The sequence below is a fragment of the Pseudophryne corroboree genome, chromosome 9, assembly GCF_028390025.1.
Source record: "Pseudophryne corroboree isolate aPseCor3 chromosome 9, aPseCor3.hap2, whole genome shotgun sequence".
NCBI lineage: Eukaryota > Metazoa > Chordata > Amphibia > Anura > Myobatrachidae > Pseudophryne > Pseudophryne corroboree.
In genome coordinates this window covers 483,864,999-483,882,657 of record NC_086452.1, presented here as the reverse complement: position 1 = coordinate 483,882,657, position 17,659 = coordinate 483,864,999, and the positions used below count along the sequence as shown (strand labels likewise).

The window sequence follows — 17,659 nt, the reverse complement described above, 5'->3', positions numbered from 1 at the left end:
CATGGCACACGTTGCAGCGGGTGGGATAGGTGTATATGGTAATGTCATGGCACACGTTGCAGCGGGTGGGATAGGTGTATATGGTAATGTCATGGCACACGTTGCAGCGGGTGTGACAGGTGTATATGGTAATGTCATGGCACACGTTGCAGCGGGTGGGATAGGTGTATATGGTAATGTCATGGCACACGTTGCGGCTGGTGGGACAGGTGTATATGGTAATGTCATGGTACACGTTGCAGCGGGTGGGACAGGTTTATATGGTGATGTCATGGCACACGTTGCAGCGGGTGGGATAGGTTTATATGGTGATGTCATGGTACACGTTGCAGCGGGTGGGATAGGTTTATATGGTAATGTCATGGTACACGTTGCAGCGGGTGGGACAGGTGTATATGGTAATGTCATGGCACACGTTGCAGCGGGTGTGACAGGTGTATATGGTAATGTCATGGCACACGTTGCAGCGGGTGTGACAGGTGTATATGGTAATGTTATGGCACACGTTGCAGCGGGTGTGACAGGTGTATATGGTAATGTCATGGTACACGTTGCAGCGGGTGGGACAGGTGTATATGGTAATGTCATGGCACACGTTGCGGCTGGTGGGACAGGTGTATATGGTAATGTCATGGCACACGTTGCAGCGGGTGTGACAGGTGTATATGGTAATGTCATGGCACACGTTGCAGCGGGTGTGACAGGTGTATATGGTAATGTCATGGCACACGTTGCGGCTGGTGGGACAGGTGTATATGGTAATGTCATGGTACACGTTGCGGCGGGTGGGACAGGTGTATATGGTGATGTCATGGCGCACGTTGCAGCGGGTGGGATAGATGTATATGGTAATGTCATGGTACACGTTGCAGCGGGTGGGATAGGTGTATATGGTGATGTCATGGCACACGTTGCAGCGGGTGTGAGGTGTATATGGTGATGTCATGGCACACGTTGCAGCGGGTAGGACAGGTTTATATGGTGATGTCATGGCACACGTTGCAGCGGGTGTGACAGGTGTATATGGTGATGTCATGGTACACGTTGCAGCGGGTGTGACAGGTGTATATGGTAATGTCATGGTACACGTTGCAGCGGGTGGGATAGGTGTATATGGTGATGTCATGGTACACGTTGCAGCGGGTGTGACAGGTGTATATGGTGATGTCATGGTACACGTTGCAGCGGGTGTGACAGGTGTATATGGTGATGTCATGGCACACGTTGCAGCGGGTGTGACAGGTGTATATGGTGATGTCATGGCACACGTTGCAGCGGGTGTGACAGGTGTATATGGTGATGTCATGGTACACGTTGCAGCGGGTGTGACAGGTGTATATGGTGATGTCATGGCACACGTTGCAGCGGGTGTGACAGGTGTATATGGTAATGTCATGGCACACGTTGCAGCGGGTGTGACAGGTGTATATGGTAATGTCATGGCACACGTTGCAGCGGGTGTGACAGGTGTATATGGTAATGTCATGGCGCACGTTGCAGCGGGTGTGACAGGTGTATATGGTAATGTCATGGCGCACGTTGCAGCGGGTGTGACAGGTGTATATGGTGATGTCATGGCACACGTTGCAGCGGGTGTGACAGGTGTATATGGTAATGTCATGGCACACGTTGCAGCGGGTGTGACAGGTGTATATGGTAATGTCATGGCACACGTTGCAGCGGGTGTGACAGGTGTATATGGTAATGTCATGGCACACGTTGCAGCGGGTGTGACAGGTGTATATGGTAATGTCATGGCGCACGTTGCAGCGGGTGTGACAGGTGTATATGGTAATGTCATGGCACACGTTGCAGCGGGTAGGACAGGTGTATATGGTAATGTCATGGCACACGTTGCAGCGGGTGTGACAGGTGTATATGGTAATGTTATGGCACACGTTGCAGCGGGTGTGACAGGTGTATATGGTAATGTCATGGCACACGTTGCAGCGGGTGTGACAGGTGTATATGGTAATGTTATGGCACACGTTGCAGCGGGTGTGACAGGTGTATATGGTAATGTCATGGCACACGTTGCAGCGGGTGTGACAGGTGTATATGGTAATGTCATGGCACACGTTGCAGCGGGTGTGACAGGTGTATATGGTAATGTTATGGCACACGTTGCAGCGGGTGTGACAGGTGTATATGGTAATGTCATGGCACACGTTGCAGCGGGTGGGATAGGTGTATATGGTAATGTCATGGCACACGTTGCAGCGGGTGTGACAGGTGTATATGGTAATGTTATGGCACACGTTGCAGCGGGTGTGACAGGTGTATATGGTAATGTCATGGCACACGTTGCAGCGGGTGTGACAGGTGTATATGGTAATGTCATGGCGCATGTTGCAGCGGGTGTGACAGGTGTATATGGTAATGTCATGGCACACGTTGCAGCGGGTGTGACAGGTGTATATGGTAATGTCATGGCGCACGTTGCAGCGGGTGTGACAGGTGTATATGGTAATGTCATGGCACACGTTGCAGCGGGTGTGACAGGTGTATATGGTAATGTCATGGCACACGTTGCAGCGGGTGTGACAGGTGTATATGGTAATGTTATGGCACACGTTGCAGCGGGTGTGACAGGTGTATATGGTAATGTCATGGCACACGTTGCAGCGGGTGTGACAGGTGTATATGGTAATGTCATGGCACACGTTGCAGCGGGTGTGACAGGTGTATATGGTGATGTCATGGCACACGTTGCAGCGGGTGGGATAGGTTTATATGGTGATGTCATGGCACACGTTGCAGCGGGTGTGACAGGTTTATATGGTAATGTCATGGTACACGTTGCAGCGGGTGTGACAGGTGTATATGGTAATGTCATGGTACACGTTGCAGCGGGTGGGACAGGTGTATATGGTAATATCATGGTACACGTTGCAGCGGGTGGGACAGGTGTATATGGTAATGTCATGGTACACGTTGCAGCGGGTGGGACAGGTTTATATGGTAATGTCATGGTACACGTTGCAGCGGGTGTGACAGGTGTATATGGTAATGTCATGGTACACGTTGCAGCGGGTGGGACAGGTGTATATGGTAATGTCATGGCACACGTTGCAGCGGGTGTGACAGGTGTATATGGTGATGTCATGGCACACGTTGCAGCGGGTGTGACAGGTGTATATGGTAATGTCATGGTACACGTTGCAGCGGGTGTGACAGGTGTATATGGTAATGTTATGGCGCACGTTGCAGCGGGTGTGACAGGTGTATATGGTAATGTCATGGTACACGTTGCAGCGGGTGGGACAGGTGTATATGGTAATGTCATGGTACACGTTGCAGCGGGTGTGACAGGTGTATATGGTGATGTCATGGCACACGTTGCAGCGGGTGGGACAGGTGTATATGGTAATGTCATGGTACACGTTGCAGCGGGTGTGACAGGTGTATATGGTAATGTTATGGCGCACGTTGCAGCGGGTGTGACAGGTGTATATGGTAATGTCATGGTACACGTTGCAGCGGGTGGGACAGGTGTTTGTTATAGTGTTATAGTATTACTGGGTGATATATTTTCTGATCACACGGGGAGATGGGCGATATCATGATTCGCAGTGCTGGGGTTTAGCGCTTACATGAAGAAACGTTTCTACAGCTCACCCTGTCTCTGGACCTTCTTGTTTTCTCAACAGACCGAGCTACAAACCCACTGAACAAGGAGCAGGACTGGGAGGATGTGCAGGCTTTTTGTGATCAACTGAACCGTGACCTGGAAGGGTGAGGAAGCTCTGACGTCTATAGCTGTCGGGCCTAGTGCAGCCAACCCTTAATTATAGGGAAGTGATCATTGGAGTAGGGGAACCACATCACTGCAGCAGTGTCATCTACAGACCTTCACATGGGCGCTGCTGTCCGTAATACCTGGGGTGGGGTTACCTGATCACTGCAGCAGTGTCATCTACAGACCTTCACATGGGCGCTGCTGTCCGTAATACCTGGGGTGGGGTTACCTGATCACTGCAGCAGTATCATCTACAGACCTTCACATGGGCGCTGCTGTCCGTAATACCTGGGGTGGGGTTACCTGATCACTGCAGCAATATCATCTACAGACCTTCACATGGGCGCTGCTGTCTGTAATACCTGGGGTGGGGTTACCTGATCACTGCAGCAATATCATCTACAGACCTTCACATGGGCGTGCTGTCTGTAATACCTGGGGTGGGGTTACCTGATCACTGCAGCAATATCCTCTACAGACCTTCACATGGGCGCTGCTGTCCATAATACCTGGGGTGGGGTTACCTGATCACTGCAGCAATATCCTCTACAGACCTTCACATGGGCGTGCTGTCTGTAATACCTGGGGTGGGGTTACCTGATCACTGCAGCAATATCCTCTACAGACCTTCACATGGGCGCTGCTGTCCATAATACCTGGGGTGGGGTTACCTGATCACTGCAGCAATATCATCTACAGACCTTCACATGGGCGCTGCTGTCTGTAATACCTGGGGTGGGGTTACCTGATCACTGCAGCAATATCATCTACAGACCTTCACATGGGCGCTGCTGTCCGTAATACCTGGGGTGGGGTTACCTGATCACTGCAGCAATATCATCTACAGACCTTCACATGGGCGCTGCTGTCCGTAATACCTGGGGTGGGGTTACCTGATCACTGCAGCAATATCATCTACAGACCTTCACATGGGCGCTGCTGTCCGTAATACCTGGGGTGGGGTTACCTGATCACTGCAGCAATATCCTCTACAGACCTTCACATGGGCGCTGCTGTCTGTAATACCTGGGGTGGGGTTACCTGATCACTGCAGCAATATCATCTACAGACCTTCACATGGGCGCTGCTGTCCGTAATACCTGGGGTGGGGTTACCTGATCACTGCAGCAATATCATCTACAGACCTTCACATGGGCGCTGCTGTCCGTAATACCTGGGGTGGGGTTACCTGATCACTGCAGCAATATCATCTACAGACCTTCACATGGGCGCTGCTGTCCATAATACCTGGGGTGGGGTTACCTGATCACTGCAGCAGTGTCATCTACAGACCTTCACATGGGCGCTGATGTCCGTAATACCTGGGGTGGGGTTACCTGATCACTGCAGCAATATCCTCTACAGACCTTCACATGGGCGCTGCTGTCCGTAAGACCTGGGGTGGGGTTACCTGATCACTGCAGCAATATCATCTACAGACCTTCACATGGGCGCTGCTGTCCGTAAGACCTGGGGTGGGGTTACCTGATCACTGCAGCAATATCATCTACAGACCTTCACATGGGCGCTGCTGTCCGTAATACCTGGGGTGGGGTTACCTGATCACTGCAGCAATATCATCTACAGACCTTCACATGGGCGCTGCTGTCCCTAATACCTGGGGTGGGGTTACCTGATCACTGCAGCAATATCATCTACAGACCTTCATATGGGCGCTGCTGTCCGTAAGACCTGGGGTGGGGTTACCTGATCACTGCAGCAGTATCATCTACAGACCTTCACATGGGCGCTGCTGTCCCTAATACCTGGGGTGGGGTTACCTGATCACTGCAGCAATATCATCTACAGACCTTCACATGGGCGCTGCTGTCCGTAATACCTGGGGTGGGGCTACCTGATCACTGCAGCAATATCATCTACAGACCTTCACATGGGCGCTGATGTCCGTAATACCTGGGGTGGGGTTACCTGATCACTGCAGCAATATCATCTACAGACCTTCACATGGGCGCTGATGTCCGTAATACCTGGGGTGGGGTTACCTGATCACTGCAGCAATATCATCTACAGACCTTCACATGGGCGCTGCTGTCCGTAAGACCTGGGGTGGGGTTACCTGATCACTGCAGCAATATCATCTACAGACCTTCACATGGGCGCTGCTGTCCGTAAGACCTGGGGTGGGGTTACCTGATCACTGCAGCAATATCATCTACAGACCTTCACATGGGCGCTGCTGTCCGTAATACCTGGGGTGGGGTTACCTGATCACTGCAGCAATATCATCTACAGACCTTCACATGGGCGCTGCTGTCCGTAAGACCTGGGGTGGGGTTACCTGATCACTGCAGCAATATCCTCTACAGACCTTCACATGGGCGCTGCTGTCCGTAATACCTGGGGTGGGGTTACCTGATCACTGCAGCAATATCATCTACAGACCTTCACATGGGCGCTGCTGTCCGTAATACCTGGGGTGGGGTTACCTGATCACTGCAGCAATATCATCTACAGACCTTCACATGGGCGCTGCTGTCCGTAAGACCTGGGGTGGGGTTACCTGATCACTGCAGCAATATCGTCTACAGACCTTCACATGGGCGCTGCTGTCCGTAATACCTGGGGTGGGGTTACCTGATCACTGCAGCAATATCATCTACAGACCTTCACATGGGCGCTGCTGTCTGTAATACCTGGGGTGGGGTTACCTGATCACTGCGACAATATCATCTACAGACCTTCACATGGGCGCTGCTGTCCGTAATACCTGGGGTGGGGTTACCTGATCACTGCAGCAATATCATCTACAGACCTTCACATGGGCGCTGCTGTCCGTAATACCTGGGGTGGGGTTACCTGATCACTACAGCAATATCATCTACAGACCTTCACATGGGCGCTGCTGTCCGTAATACCTGGGGTGGGGTTACCTGATCACTGCAGCAATATCATCTACAGACCTTCACATGGGCGCTGCTGTCCGTAATACCTGGGGTGGGGTTACCTGATCACTGCAGCAGTATCATCTACAGACCTTCACATGGGCGCTGCTGTCCATAATACCTGGGGTGGGGTTACCTAATCACTGCAGCAATATCATCTACAGACCTTCACATGGGCGCTGCTGTCCGTAATACCTGGGGTGGGGTTACCTGATCACTGCAGCAATATCATCTACAGACCTTCACATGGGCGCTGCTGTCCGTAATACCTGGGGTGGGGTTACCTGATCACTGCAGCAATATCATCTACAGACCTTCACATGGGCGCTGCTGTCCGTAATACCTGGGGTGGGGTTACCTGATCACTGCAGCAATATCATCTACAGACCTTCACATGGGCGCTGCTGTCCGTAATACCTGGGGTGGGGTTACCTGATCACTGCAGCAATATCATCTACAGACCTTCACATGGGCGCTGCTGTCCGTAATACCTGGGGTGGGGTTACCTGATCACTGCAGCAATATCCTCTACAGACCTTCACATGGGCGCTGCTGTCCGTAAGACCTGGGGTGGGGTTACCTGATCACTGTGACAGTATCATCTACAGACCTTCACATGGGCGCTGCTGTCCGTAATACCTGGGGTGGGGTTACCTGATCACTGCAGCAGTATCATCTACAGACCTTCACATGGGCGCTGCTGTCCGTAAGACCTGGGGTGGGGTTACCTGATCACTGCAGCAATATCCTCTACAGACCTTCACATGGGCGCTGCTGTCCGTAATACCTGGGGTGGGGTTACCTGATCACTGCAGCAATATCCTCTACAGACCTTCACATGGGCGTGCTGTCCGTAATACCTGGGGTGGGGTTACCTGATCACTGCAGCAATATCCTCTACAGACCTTCACATGGGCGCTGCTGTCCGTAATACCTGGGGTGGGGTTACCTGATCACTGCAGCAATATCATCTACAGACCTTCACATGGGCGCTGCTGTCTGTAATACCTGGGGTGGGGTTACCTGATCACTGCAGCAATATCATCTACAGACCTTCACATGGGCACTGCTGTCTGTAATACCTGGGGTGGGGTTACCTGATCACTGCAGCAATATCATCTACAGACCTTCACATGGGCGCTGCTGTCCGTAATACCTGGGGTGGGGTTACCTGATCACTGCAGCAATATCATCTACAGACCTTCACATGGGCGCTGCTGTCTGTAATACCTGGGGTGGGGTTACCTGATCACTGCAGCAATATCATCTACAGACCTTCACATGGGCGCTGATGTCCGTAATACCTGGGGTGGGGTTACCTGATCACTGCAGCAATATCATCTACAGACCTTCACATGGGCGCTGCTGTCCGTAATACCTGGGGTGGGGTTACCTGATCACTGCAGCAGTATCATCTACAGACCTTCACATGGGCGCTGCTGTCTGTAATACCTGGGGTGGGGTTACCTGATCACTGCAGCAGTATCATCTACAGACCTTCACATGGGCGCTGCTGTCTGTAATACCTGGGGTGGGGTTACCTGATCACTGCAGCAATATCATCTACAGACCTTCACATGGGCGCTGCTGTCCGTAATACCTGGGGTGGGGTTACCTGATCACTGCAGCAATATCATCTACAGACCTTCACATGGGCGCTGCTGTCCGTAATACCTTGGGTGGGGTTACCTGATCACTGCAGCAATATCCTCTACAGACCTTCACATGGGCGCTGCTGTCCGTAATACCTGGGGTGGGGTTACCTGATCACTGCAGCAATATCATCTACAGACCTTCACATGGGCGCTGCTGTCCGTAAGACCTGGGGTGGGGTTACCTGATCACTGCAGCAATATCATCTACAGACCTCCACATGGGCGCTGCTGTCCGTAATACCTGGGGTGGGGTTACCTGATCACTGCAGCAATATCATCTACAGACCTTCACATGGGCGCTGCTGTCCGTAATACCTGGGGTGGGGTTACCTGATCACTGCAGCAATATCATCTACAGACCTTCACATGGGCGCTGCTGTCCGTAAGACCTGGGGTGGGGTTACCTGATCACTGCAGCAATATCGTCTACAGACCTTCACATGGGCGCTGCTGTCTGTAATACCTGGGGTGGGGTTACCTGATCACTGCAGCAATATCCTCTACAGACCTTCACATGGGCGCTGCTGTCCGTAATACCTGGGGTGGGGTTACCTGATCACTGCAGCAATATCATCTACAGACCTTCACATGGGCGCTGCTGTCCGTAATACCTGGGGTGGGGTTACCTGATCACTGCAGCAATATCATCTACAGACCTTCACATGGGCGCTGCTGTCCGTAAGACCTGGGGTGGGGTTACCTGATCACTGCAGCAATATCGTCTACAGACCTTCACATGGGCGCTGCTGTCCGTAATACCTGGGGTGGGGCTACCTGATCACTGCAGCAATATCATCTACAGACCTTCACATGGGCGCTGCTGTCCGTAATACCTGGGGTGGGGTTACCTGATCACTGCAGCAATATCATCTACAGACCTTCACATGGGCGCTGCTGTCCGTAATACCTGGGGTGGGGTTACCTGATCACTGCAGCAATATCATCTACAGACCTTCACATGGGCGCTGCTGTCTGTAATACCTGGGGTGGGGTTACCTGATCACTGCAGCAATATCATCTACAGACCTTCACATGGGCGCTGCTGTCCGTAATACCTGGGGTGGGGTTACCTGATCACTGCAGCAATATCATCTACAGACCTTCACATGGGCGCTGCTGTCCGTAATACCTGGGGTGGGGTTACCTGATCACTGTGACAGTATCATCTACAGACCTTCACATGGGCGCTGCTGTCTGTAATACCTGGGGTGGGGTTACCTGATCACTGCAGCAATATCATCTACAGACCTTCACATGGGCGCTGCTGTCCGTAATACCTGGGGTGGGGTTACCTGATCACTGTGACAGGTTTTGGCGTTACTGATCTTTTTGTGGAGTAGTGATATTGTTATTATTGCTCCAATATGAAACTCCTAATCTTGTAATTGTTTTCTTACATAGGCCTCAACTCGCTACCAGACTTTTGGCACATAAGATACAGTCACCGCAAGAATGGGAGGCCATGCAGGCTCTGACGGTAATGTCTTTACACAGAGCTCACGTGTTTTCCATGTTACAAGTCTTTGTTTCCTTACTTCTTCATTAAATGCCTCATTTGTCTTTCTTTGCTGAGGATAAGTTATACTTTCTCTAACGTAGGGTTGGAAGATATTACATTACCTGATTACTCCCTGCACAAATTCATTTTTAGCAGCTTGTGTTTATGAGGAGAGTAAATCCCTTTTATTTCGTCATTTTATTTGTCTCCAGTAAGATGTGGAGGAGCAATCCTCTCCGCCTATTATATCACACAGTGGTGTCTGTATGTGCAAGGACTGAGACGCCCCCTGTGAGCACCTACAGACACTATAATACCGCTCCACGCCCTCCCCTGGTGCACAGCCGTGTGTCTGTATGTACAAGGACTGAGAAGCCCCCTGTGAGCACCTACAGACACTATAATACCGCTCCACGCCCTCCCCTGGTGCACAGCCGTGTGTCTGTATGTACAAGGACTGAGAAGCCCCCTGTGAGCACCTACAGACACTATAATACCGCTCCACGCCCTCCCCTGGTGCACAGCCGTGTGTCTGTATGTACAATGACTGAGAAGCCCCCTGTGAGCACCTACAGACACTATAATACCGCTCCATGCCCTCCCCTGGTGCACAGCCGTGTGTCTGTATGTACAAGGACTGAGAAGCCCCCTGTGAGCACCTACAGACACTATAATACCGCTCCATGCCCTCCCCTGGTGCACAGCCATGTGTCTGTATGTGCAAGGACTGAGACGCCCCCTGTGAGCACCTACAGACACTATAATACCGCTCCACGCCCTCCCCTGGTGCACAGCCATGTGTCTGTATGTGCAAGGACTGAGACGCCCACTGTGAGCACCTACAGACACTATAATACCGCTCCACGCCCTCCCCTGGTGCACAGCCGTGTGTCTGTATGTGCAAGGACTGAGACGCCCCCTGTGAGCACCTATGGACACTATAATAGTGCTCCATGTCCTCCCCTGGTGCACAGCCGTGTGTCTGTATGTGCAAGGACTGAGACGCCCACTGTGAGCACCTACAGACACTATAATACCGCTCCATGTCCTCCACTGGTGCACAGCCGTGTGTCTGTATGTACAAGGACTGAGACGCCCCCTGTGAGCACCTACAGACACTATAATACCGCTCCACGCCCTCCCCTGGTGCACAGCCGTGTGTCTGTATGTGCAAGGACTGAGACGCCCCCTGTGAGCACCTACAGACACTATAATACCGCTCCATGCCCTCCCCTGGTGCACAGCCGTGTGTCTGTATGTACAAGGACTGAGACGCCCACTGTGAGCACCTACAGACACTATAATACCGCTCCACGCCCTCCCCTGGTGCACAGCCGTATGTCTGTATGTACAAGGACTGAGACGCCCCCTGTGAGCACCTACAGACACTATAATACCGCTCCATGCCCTCCCCTGGTGCACAGCCGTGTGTCTGTATGTACAAGGACTGAGACGCCCCCTGTGAGCACCTACAGACACTATAATACCGCTCCATGCCCTCCCATGGCGCACAGCCGTGTGTCTGTATGTACAAGGACTGAGACGCCCACTGTGAGCACCTACAGACACTATAATACCGCTCCATGTCCTCCCCTGGTGCACAGCCGTGTGTCTGTATGTACAAGGACTGAGACGCCCCCTGTGAGCACCTACAGACACTATAATACCGCTCCATGTCCTCCCATGGTGCACAGCCGTGTGTCTGTATGTGCAAGGACTGAGACGCCCCCTGTGAGCACCTACAGACACTATAATACCGCTCCATGTCCTCCCCTAGTACACAGCCGTGTGTCTGTATGTACAAGGACTGAGACGCCCCCTGTGAGCACCTACAGACACTATAATACCGCTCCATGCCCTCGCCTGGTGCACAGCCGTGTGTCTGTATGTGCAAGGACTGAGACGCCCCCTGTGAGCACCTACAGACACTATAATACCGCTCCATGTCCTCCCCTGGTGCACAGCCATGTGTCTGTCTGTGCAAGGACTGAGACGCCCACAGTGAGCACCTACGGACACTATAATAGTGCTCCATGCCCTCCCCTAGTGCACAGCCGTGTGTCTGTATGTGCAAGGACTGAGACGCCCCCTGTGAGCACCTACAGACACTATAATAATGCTCCATGTCCTCCCCTGGTGCACAGCCGTGTGTCTGTATGTACAAGGACTGAGATGCCCACTGTGAGCACCTACAGACACTATAATACCGCTCCATGACCTCCCCTGGTGCACAGCCGTGTGTCTGCATGTGCAAGGACTGATACACCCCCTGTGAGCACCTACGGACAATATAATAGTGCCCCATGCCCTCCCCTAGTGCACAGCCGTGTGTCTGCATGTGCAAGGACAAATACCGCTTGGTGATACTTTAGACACCACAATCACTTGCTACAACGAAACTTACACCAACCCTATGGCAGTTCCAGATTATACATTTGAATATGGCTTCCTGTGTGAACTAATCTAGGAACGCCCACTGCATTCTCCAACCACTTCTGACACTGTGCACCTCCCGTACACCTTGGTTGCAACTGAGAACCTGGCCACATGCACTTAACTGCTGTGGCCGGAGAGACCCTCCTGCCACATGTGTAATGACGGCTGCAACACTGAAGGGGTTAAACCCCAATGCCTGACGCCATATTGACTGAACAATGGGCGCTTGGCGCCACTTTCAAATTGTGTACTGGCGCTGGGCGCCATCTTTAAAATGTATTGGGCGCCAGGCGCTGTGTAATTGATAATGGTTAAAAACTGTAATTATGCTGTGCCGCGGTCCCGGACCTCTCCGGTGGCAGTGAGGGAAACCCCCGGCGCGCTGGCGTGTGTGTGCACCGGGGGGAGAGGAGAGTGCTGCACAGCTGGGAGCCCAGGACCTCCGGCTCCTGGTGTGTGGCGCCGGAGAAGGGAGCCACCGATGGTGAGGTTGCGCCGCACATGGGGTACCGGGCTAGCCGGCTCCCTTTGCTGCAGGAGGAGACAGGAGCTGAGCGTTGAGGTCCGGGATCCGGGCTCCTGGCGCCTCAGTGCTACAGGGGTGCAGAGAGACGCGGCGGGCTGGATGAGCGTCCTGAGCTACCGGGCTTCAGATCAGAAAGTGCGCCGCACGCTGAGGCAAGGCCACAAAGTAAATGCCACACCAGGATGACAGGGAGAGCCAGCTCCCTGGACCCCGTGTCCGGCTATGTGCAGGGGCATACAGGCAGATCGGGGAAGCCAGTTCCCCTACCTTCAGCACTGAGAGTTGCCGCTGCAGCCAGGATGGGTTTCCTTGGCTGCAGCGCTGAGCACATTACTAGTAAAATACAATGCTTTTAAATGTATAATATATATTGTGTGGCAAGGCACTGCAGTGCCTGGGTGTGTGGAGCCTGTGCAGGGCACAGCCTCAGTGTATTTAAACAGACATGTATGTGAAGTGTATTTTAAGGTAAATGCACTTACTGGTTGTTGTGTCCCAGGAGGGGGGAATCCATGGCTGTGCAGGCTGTTGGATTCCTCCAGACCTTTTCCCCAAAAACAGAATACCTTCTTCTCTAGCCTCCCACATAAAAGTATCATGGGAAGAGAGAGGAGAAGCTCAGCTGTCTAACAAGCTGAGTGGTTTTCTGGAGCTCCACAGGGATTACCTTTGGTGAGCAGGAAACCCTGACCAGGGATCTAGGCTGCCCAGCTCTGGAGCCCGAATTCAGGCTGCAGATAGTGAGCGTGAGCTAGGTCCCGGGCAGGTTTCTGGAAGTCAGTTTAGGCGGGAAAACTTTCCCCAGCCCAGACTGAACGCCACCTGAGCGGATCCAGATCCTCCAGGGTGGGTCGTTTAAAAGAGAGTGACCACTCCCCACTGTCCATAGAGAACAATGGTAGCTGTGCATGTGACCAAGGCATGCACAGCACATGGGTAAACAGTGATTGGTTGAGAACAGGGCGGACTTACCTCTGTGGTATTGTGTATTGGAGTAGGATAAAAGGAGGGCAGCTGCCCCATGAAAAGTGTATTATACCAGTTTCACTCTGCTGTAACATCTGCTGTATTGCTGAGTTCTTTTCAGAACTATTGTTGACAAATAAACACCTTCTGCCTCAAGACGACAGCCTCATCTGTGACCTGCAGGGCTAGGCGAAACCTAGCTCCGTTCTCCGGCTGTCCAGGGTGTACCCAGCGTCTCCAAGCTCCACCTCCAGCCAACTACCGGGTAGAGGCCTAGTCATGCGACTAGTGGGGATTCGTCTACACCACACAGGTGTGGTAAGGCGGCGTTTTGACGGATACAGAGCAGAACCGTGGTTCCAGACGCCACGGCAGGTTAGGAGTCTGGTGGTGGCAGCATAGAACCCGCCCACTGCGCAGTGGGTGGAGTCAGTAACAGGCGGTTACTGATGGTAAGCAGGAATCCCCTATGTGGCTAAGTCCCATGTGACCTGACCTTCCATTCTGTGACTGGGGACGGGACGCGAAGCGGTGAGGGCTATTGTACGGGACTGTCCAGTCAAAACTGCATTACTGTTGCGTCATCTTGCTATTACGGCCTACTACCACCAGCAGCCATGTTTGCTTTGTGCCGTGTCCTGTTCATATTCATGTGAATCTGAGGCGATGGTGAATTCCTCCGTGACTTGAGTCTCATTTTTCTCATTGTATTCTGTCACTAGTAAATTTACAGTATGTTTTTGTTTCAGGTGCTGGAAGCATGTATGAAAAATTGTGGGAAAAGGTTCCACAACGAGGTTGGGAAGTTCCGGTTCCTTAATGAGCTGATAAAAGTTGTTTCTCCTAAGGTGAGTGTGACCTCCACAATAAGCGTCAGCATTGCCCCCGTCCCAACCATATCACTTTCTGCAGAAATGATTGTAAAGCAAATATAAAACCTGCACTTCTAGTAAGATAAAATGCCCTGGAGCTGTGGGTGTATTTACTGTGCACTATTACATAGGCTGGGTGATAATACGGCAGGCTGGTCAGGTGACTGGGTGAGGAAGACGTTACTATGGGCTGGAGAGAGGAGGAATAGAGCTGATGCACTGTTACATAGGCTGGGTGATAATACGGCAGGCTGGTCAGGTGACTGGGTGAGGAAGACGTTACTATGGGCTGGAGAGAGGAGGAATAGAGCTGATGCACTGTTACATAGGCTGGGTGATAATACGGCAGGCTGGTCAGGTGACTGGGTGAGGAAGACGTTACTATGGGCTGGAGAGAGGAGGAATAGAGCTGATGCACTGTTACATAGGCTGGGTGATAATACGGCAGGCTGGTCAGGTGACTGGGTGAGGAAGACGTTACTATGGGCTGGAGAGAGGAGGAATAGAGCTGATGCACTGTTACATAGGCTGGGTGATAATACGGCAGGCTGGTCAGGTGACTGGGTGAGGAAGACGTTACTATGGGCTGCAGAGAGGAGGAATAGAGCTGATGCACTGTTACATAGGCTGGGTGATAATACGGCAGGCTGGTCAGGTGACTGGGTGAGGAAGACGTTACTATGGGCTGGAGAGAGGAGGAATAGAGCTGATGCACTGTTACATAGGCTGGGTGATAATACGGCAGGCTGGTCAGGTGACTGGGTGAGGAAGACGTTACTATGGGCTGGAGAGAGGAGGAATAGTGCTGATGTAACGTTACATAGGCTGGGTGATAATGCGGCAGGCTGGTCAGGTGACTGGGTGAGGAAGACGTTACTATGGGCTGGAAAGAGGAGGAATAGTGCTGATGTAACGTTACATAGGCTGGGTGATAATACGGCAGGCTGGTCAGGTGACTGGGTGAGGAAGACGTTACTATGGGCTGGAGAGAGGAGGAATAGAGCTGATGCACTGTTACATAGGCTGGGTGATGATACGGCAGGCTGGTCAGGTGACTGGGTGAGAAAGACGTTACTATGGGCTGGAGAGAGGAGGAATAGAGCTGATGTAACGTCACATAGGCTGGGTGATAATACGGCAGGCTGGTCAGGTGACTGGGTGAGGAAGACGTTACTTTGGGCTGGAGAGAGGAGGAATAGTGCTGATGTAACGTTACATAGGCTGGGTGATAATACGGCAGGCTGGTCAGGTGACTGGGTGAGGAAGACGTTACTATGGGCTGGAGAGAGGAGGAATAGAGCTGATGCACTATTACATAGGCTGGGTGATAATACGGCAGGCTGGTCAGGTTACTGGGTGAGGAAGACGTTACTATGGGCTGGAGAGAGGAGGAATAGAGCTGATGTAACGTTACATAGGCTGGGTGATAATACGGCAGGCTGGTCAGGTGACTGGGTGAGGAAGACGTTACTATGGGCTGGAGAGAGGAGGAATAGAGCTGATGTAACGTTACATAGGCTGGGTGATAATACGGCAGGCTGGTCAGGTGACTGGGTGAGGAAGACGTTACTATGGGCTGGAGAGAGGAGGAATAGAGCTGATGCACTGTTACATAGGCTGGGTGATGATACGGCAGGCTGGTCAGGTGACTGGGTGAGAAAGACGTTACTATGGGCTGGAGAGAGGAGGAATAGAGCTGATGTAACGTCACATAGGCTGGGTGATAATACGGCAGGCTGGTCAGGTGACTGGGTGAGGAAGACGTTACTATGGGCTGGAGAGAGGAGGAATAGAGCTGATGCACTGTTACATAAGCTGGGTGATGATACGGCAGGCTGGTCAGGTGACTGGGTGAGAAAGACGTTACTATGGGCTGGAGAGAGGAGGAATAGAGCTGATGTAACGTTACATAGGCTGGGTGATAATACGGCAGGCTGGTCAGGTGACTGGGTGAGGAAGACGTTACTTTGGGCTGGAGAGAGGAGGAATAGAGCTGATGCACTGTTACATAGGCTGGGTGATGATACGGCAGGCTGGTCAGGTGACTGGGTGAGGAAGACGTTACTATGGGCTGGAGAGAGGAGGAATAGAGCGGATGTAACGTTACATAGGCTGGGTGATGATACGGCAGGCTGGTCAGGTTACTGGGTGAGGAAGACGTTACTATGGGCTGGAGAGAGGAGGAATAGAGCTGATGTAACGTCACATAGGCTGGGTGATAATGCGGCAGGCTGGTCAGGTGACTGGGTGAGGAAGACGTTACTATGGGCTGGAGAGAGGAGGAATAGAGCTGATGCACTGTTACATAGGCTGGGTGATAATACGGCAGGCTGGTCAGGTTACTGGGTGAGGAAGACGTTACTATGGGCTGGAGAGAGGAGGAATAGAGCTGATGTAACGTCACATAGGCTGGGTGATAATGCGGCAGGCTGGTCAGGTGACTGGGTGAGGAAGACGTTACTATGGGCTGGAAAGAGGAGGAATAGAGCTGATGCACTGTTACATAGGCTGGGTGATAATACGGCAGGCTGGTCAGGTGACTGGGTGAGAAAGACGTTACTATGGGCTGGAGAGAGGAGGAATAGAGCTGATGTAACGTTACATAGGCTGGGTGATAATACGGCAGGCTGGTCAGGTGACTGGGTGAGGAAGACGTTACTATGGGCTGTAGAGAGGAGTAATAGAGCTGATGTAACGTTACATAGGCTGGCTGATGATACGGCAGGCTGGTCAGGTGACTGGGTGAGGAAGACGTTACTATGGGCTGGAGAGAGGAGTAATAGAGCTGATGCACTGTTACATAGGCTGGGTGATAATACGGCAGGCTGGTCAGGTGACTGGGTGAGGAAGACGTTACTATGGGCTGGAGAGAGGAGGAATAGTGCTGATGTAACGTTACATAGGCTGGGTGATAATATGGCAGGCTGGTCGGGTGACTGGGTGAGGAAGACGTTACTATGGGCTGGAGAGAGGAGGAATAGAGCTGATGCACTGTTACATAGGCTGGGTGATAATACGGCAGGCTGGTCAGGTGACTGGGTGAGGAAGACATTACTATGGGCTG

The 17,659-nt window shown here is 52.3% G+C and overlaps 1 protein-coding gene across 1 annotated transcript in view; it reads left to right on the top strand.

The window, feature by feature from the left end:
• The first annotated feature begins 3,654 nt into the window (after window positions 1-3,654).
• The window catches only part of GGA1 (golgi associated, gamma adaptin ear containing, ARF binding protein 1), a 329,846-nt gene continuing 315,841 nt past the window's right edge, over window positions 3,655-17,659 (top strand). The window contains exons 1-3 of the mRNA XM_063941459.1: window positions 3,655-3,735; window positions 9,699-9,774; window positions 14,473-14,571. Coding sequence (XP_063797529.1) covers window positions 9,760-9,774; window positions 14,473-14,571 — 114 coding nt within the window. The 5' untranslated portion in view covers window positions 3,655-3,735; window positions 9,699-9,759. The remainder of the gene's footprint in view (window positions 3,736-9,698; window positions 9,775-14,472; window positions 14,572-17,659) is intronic.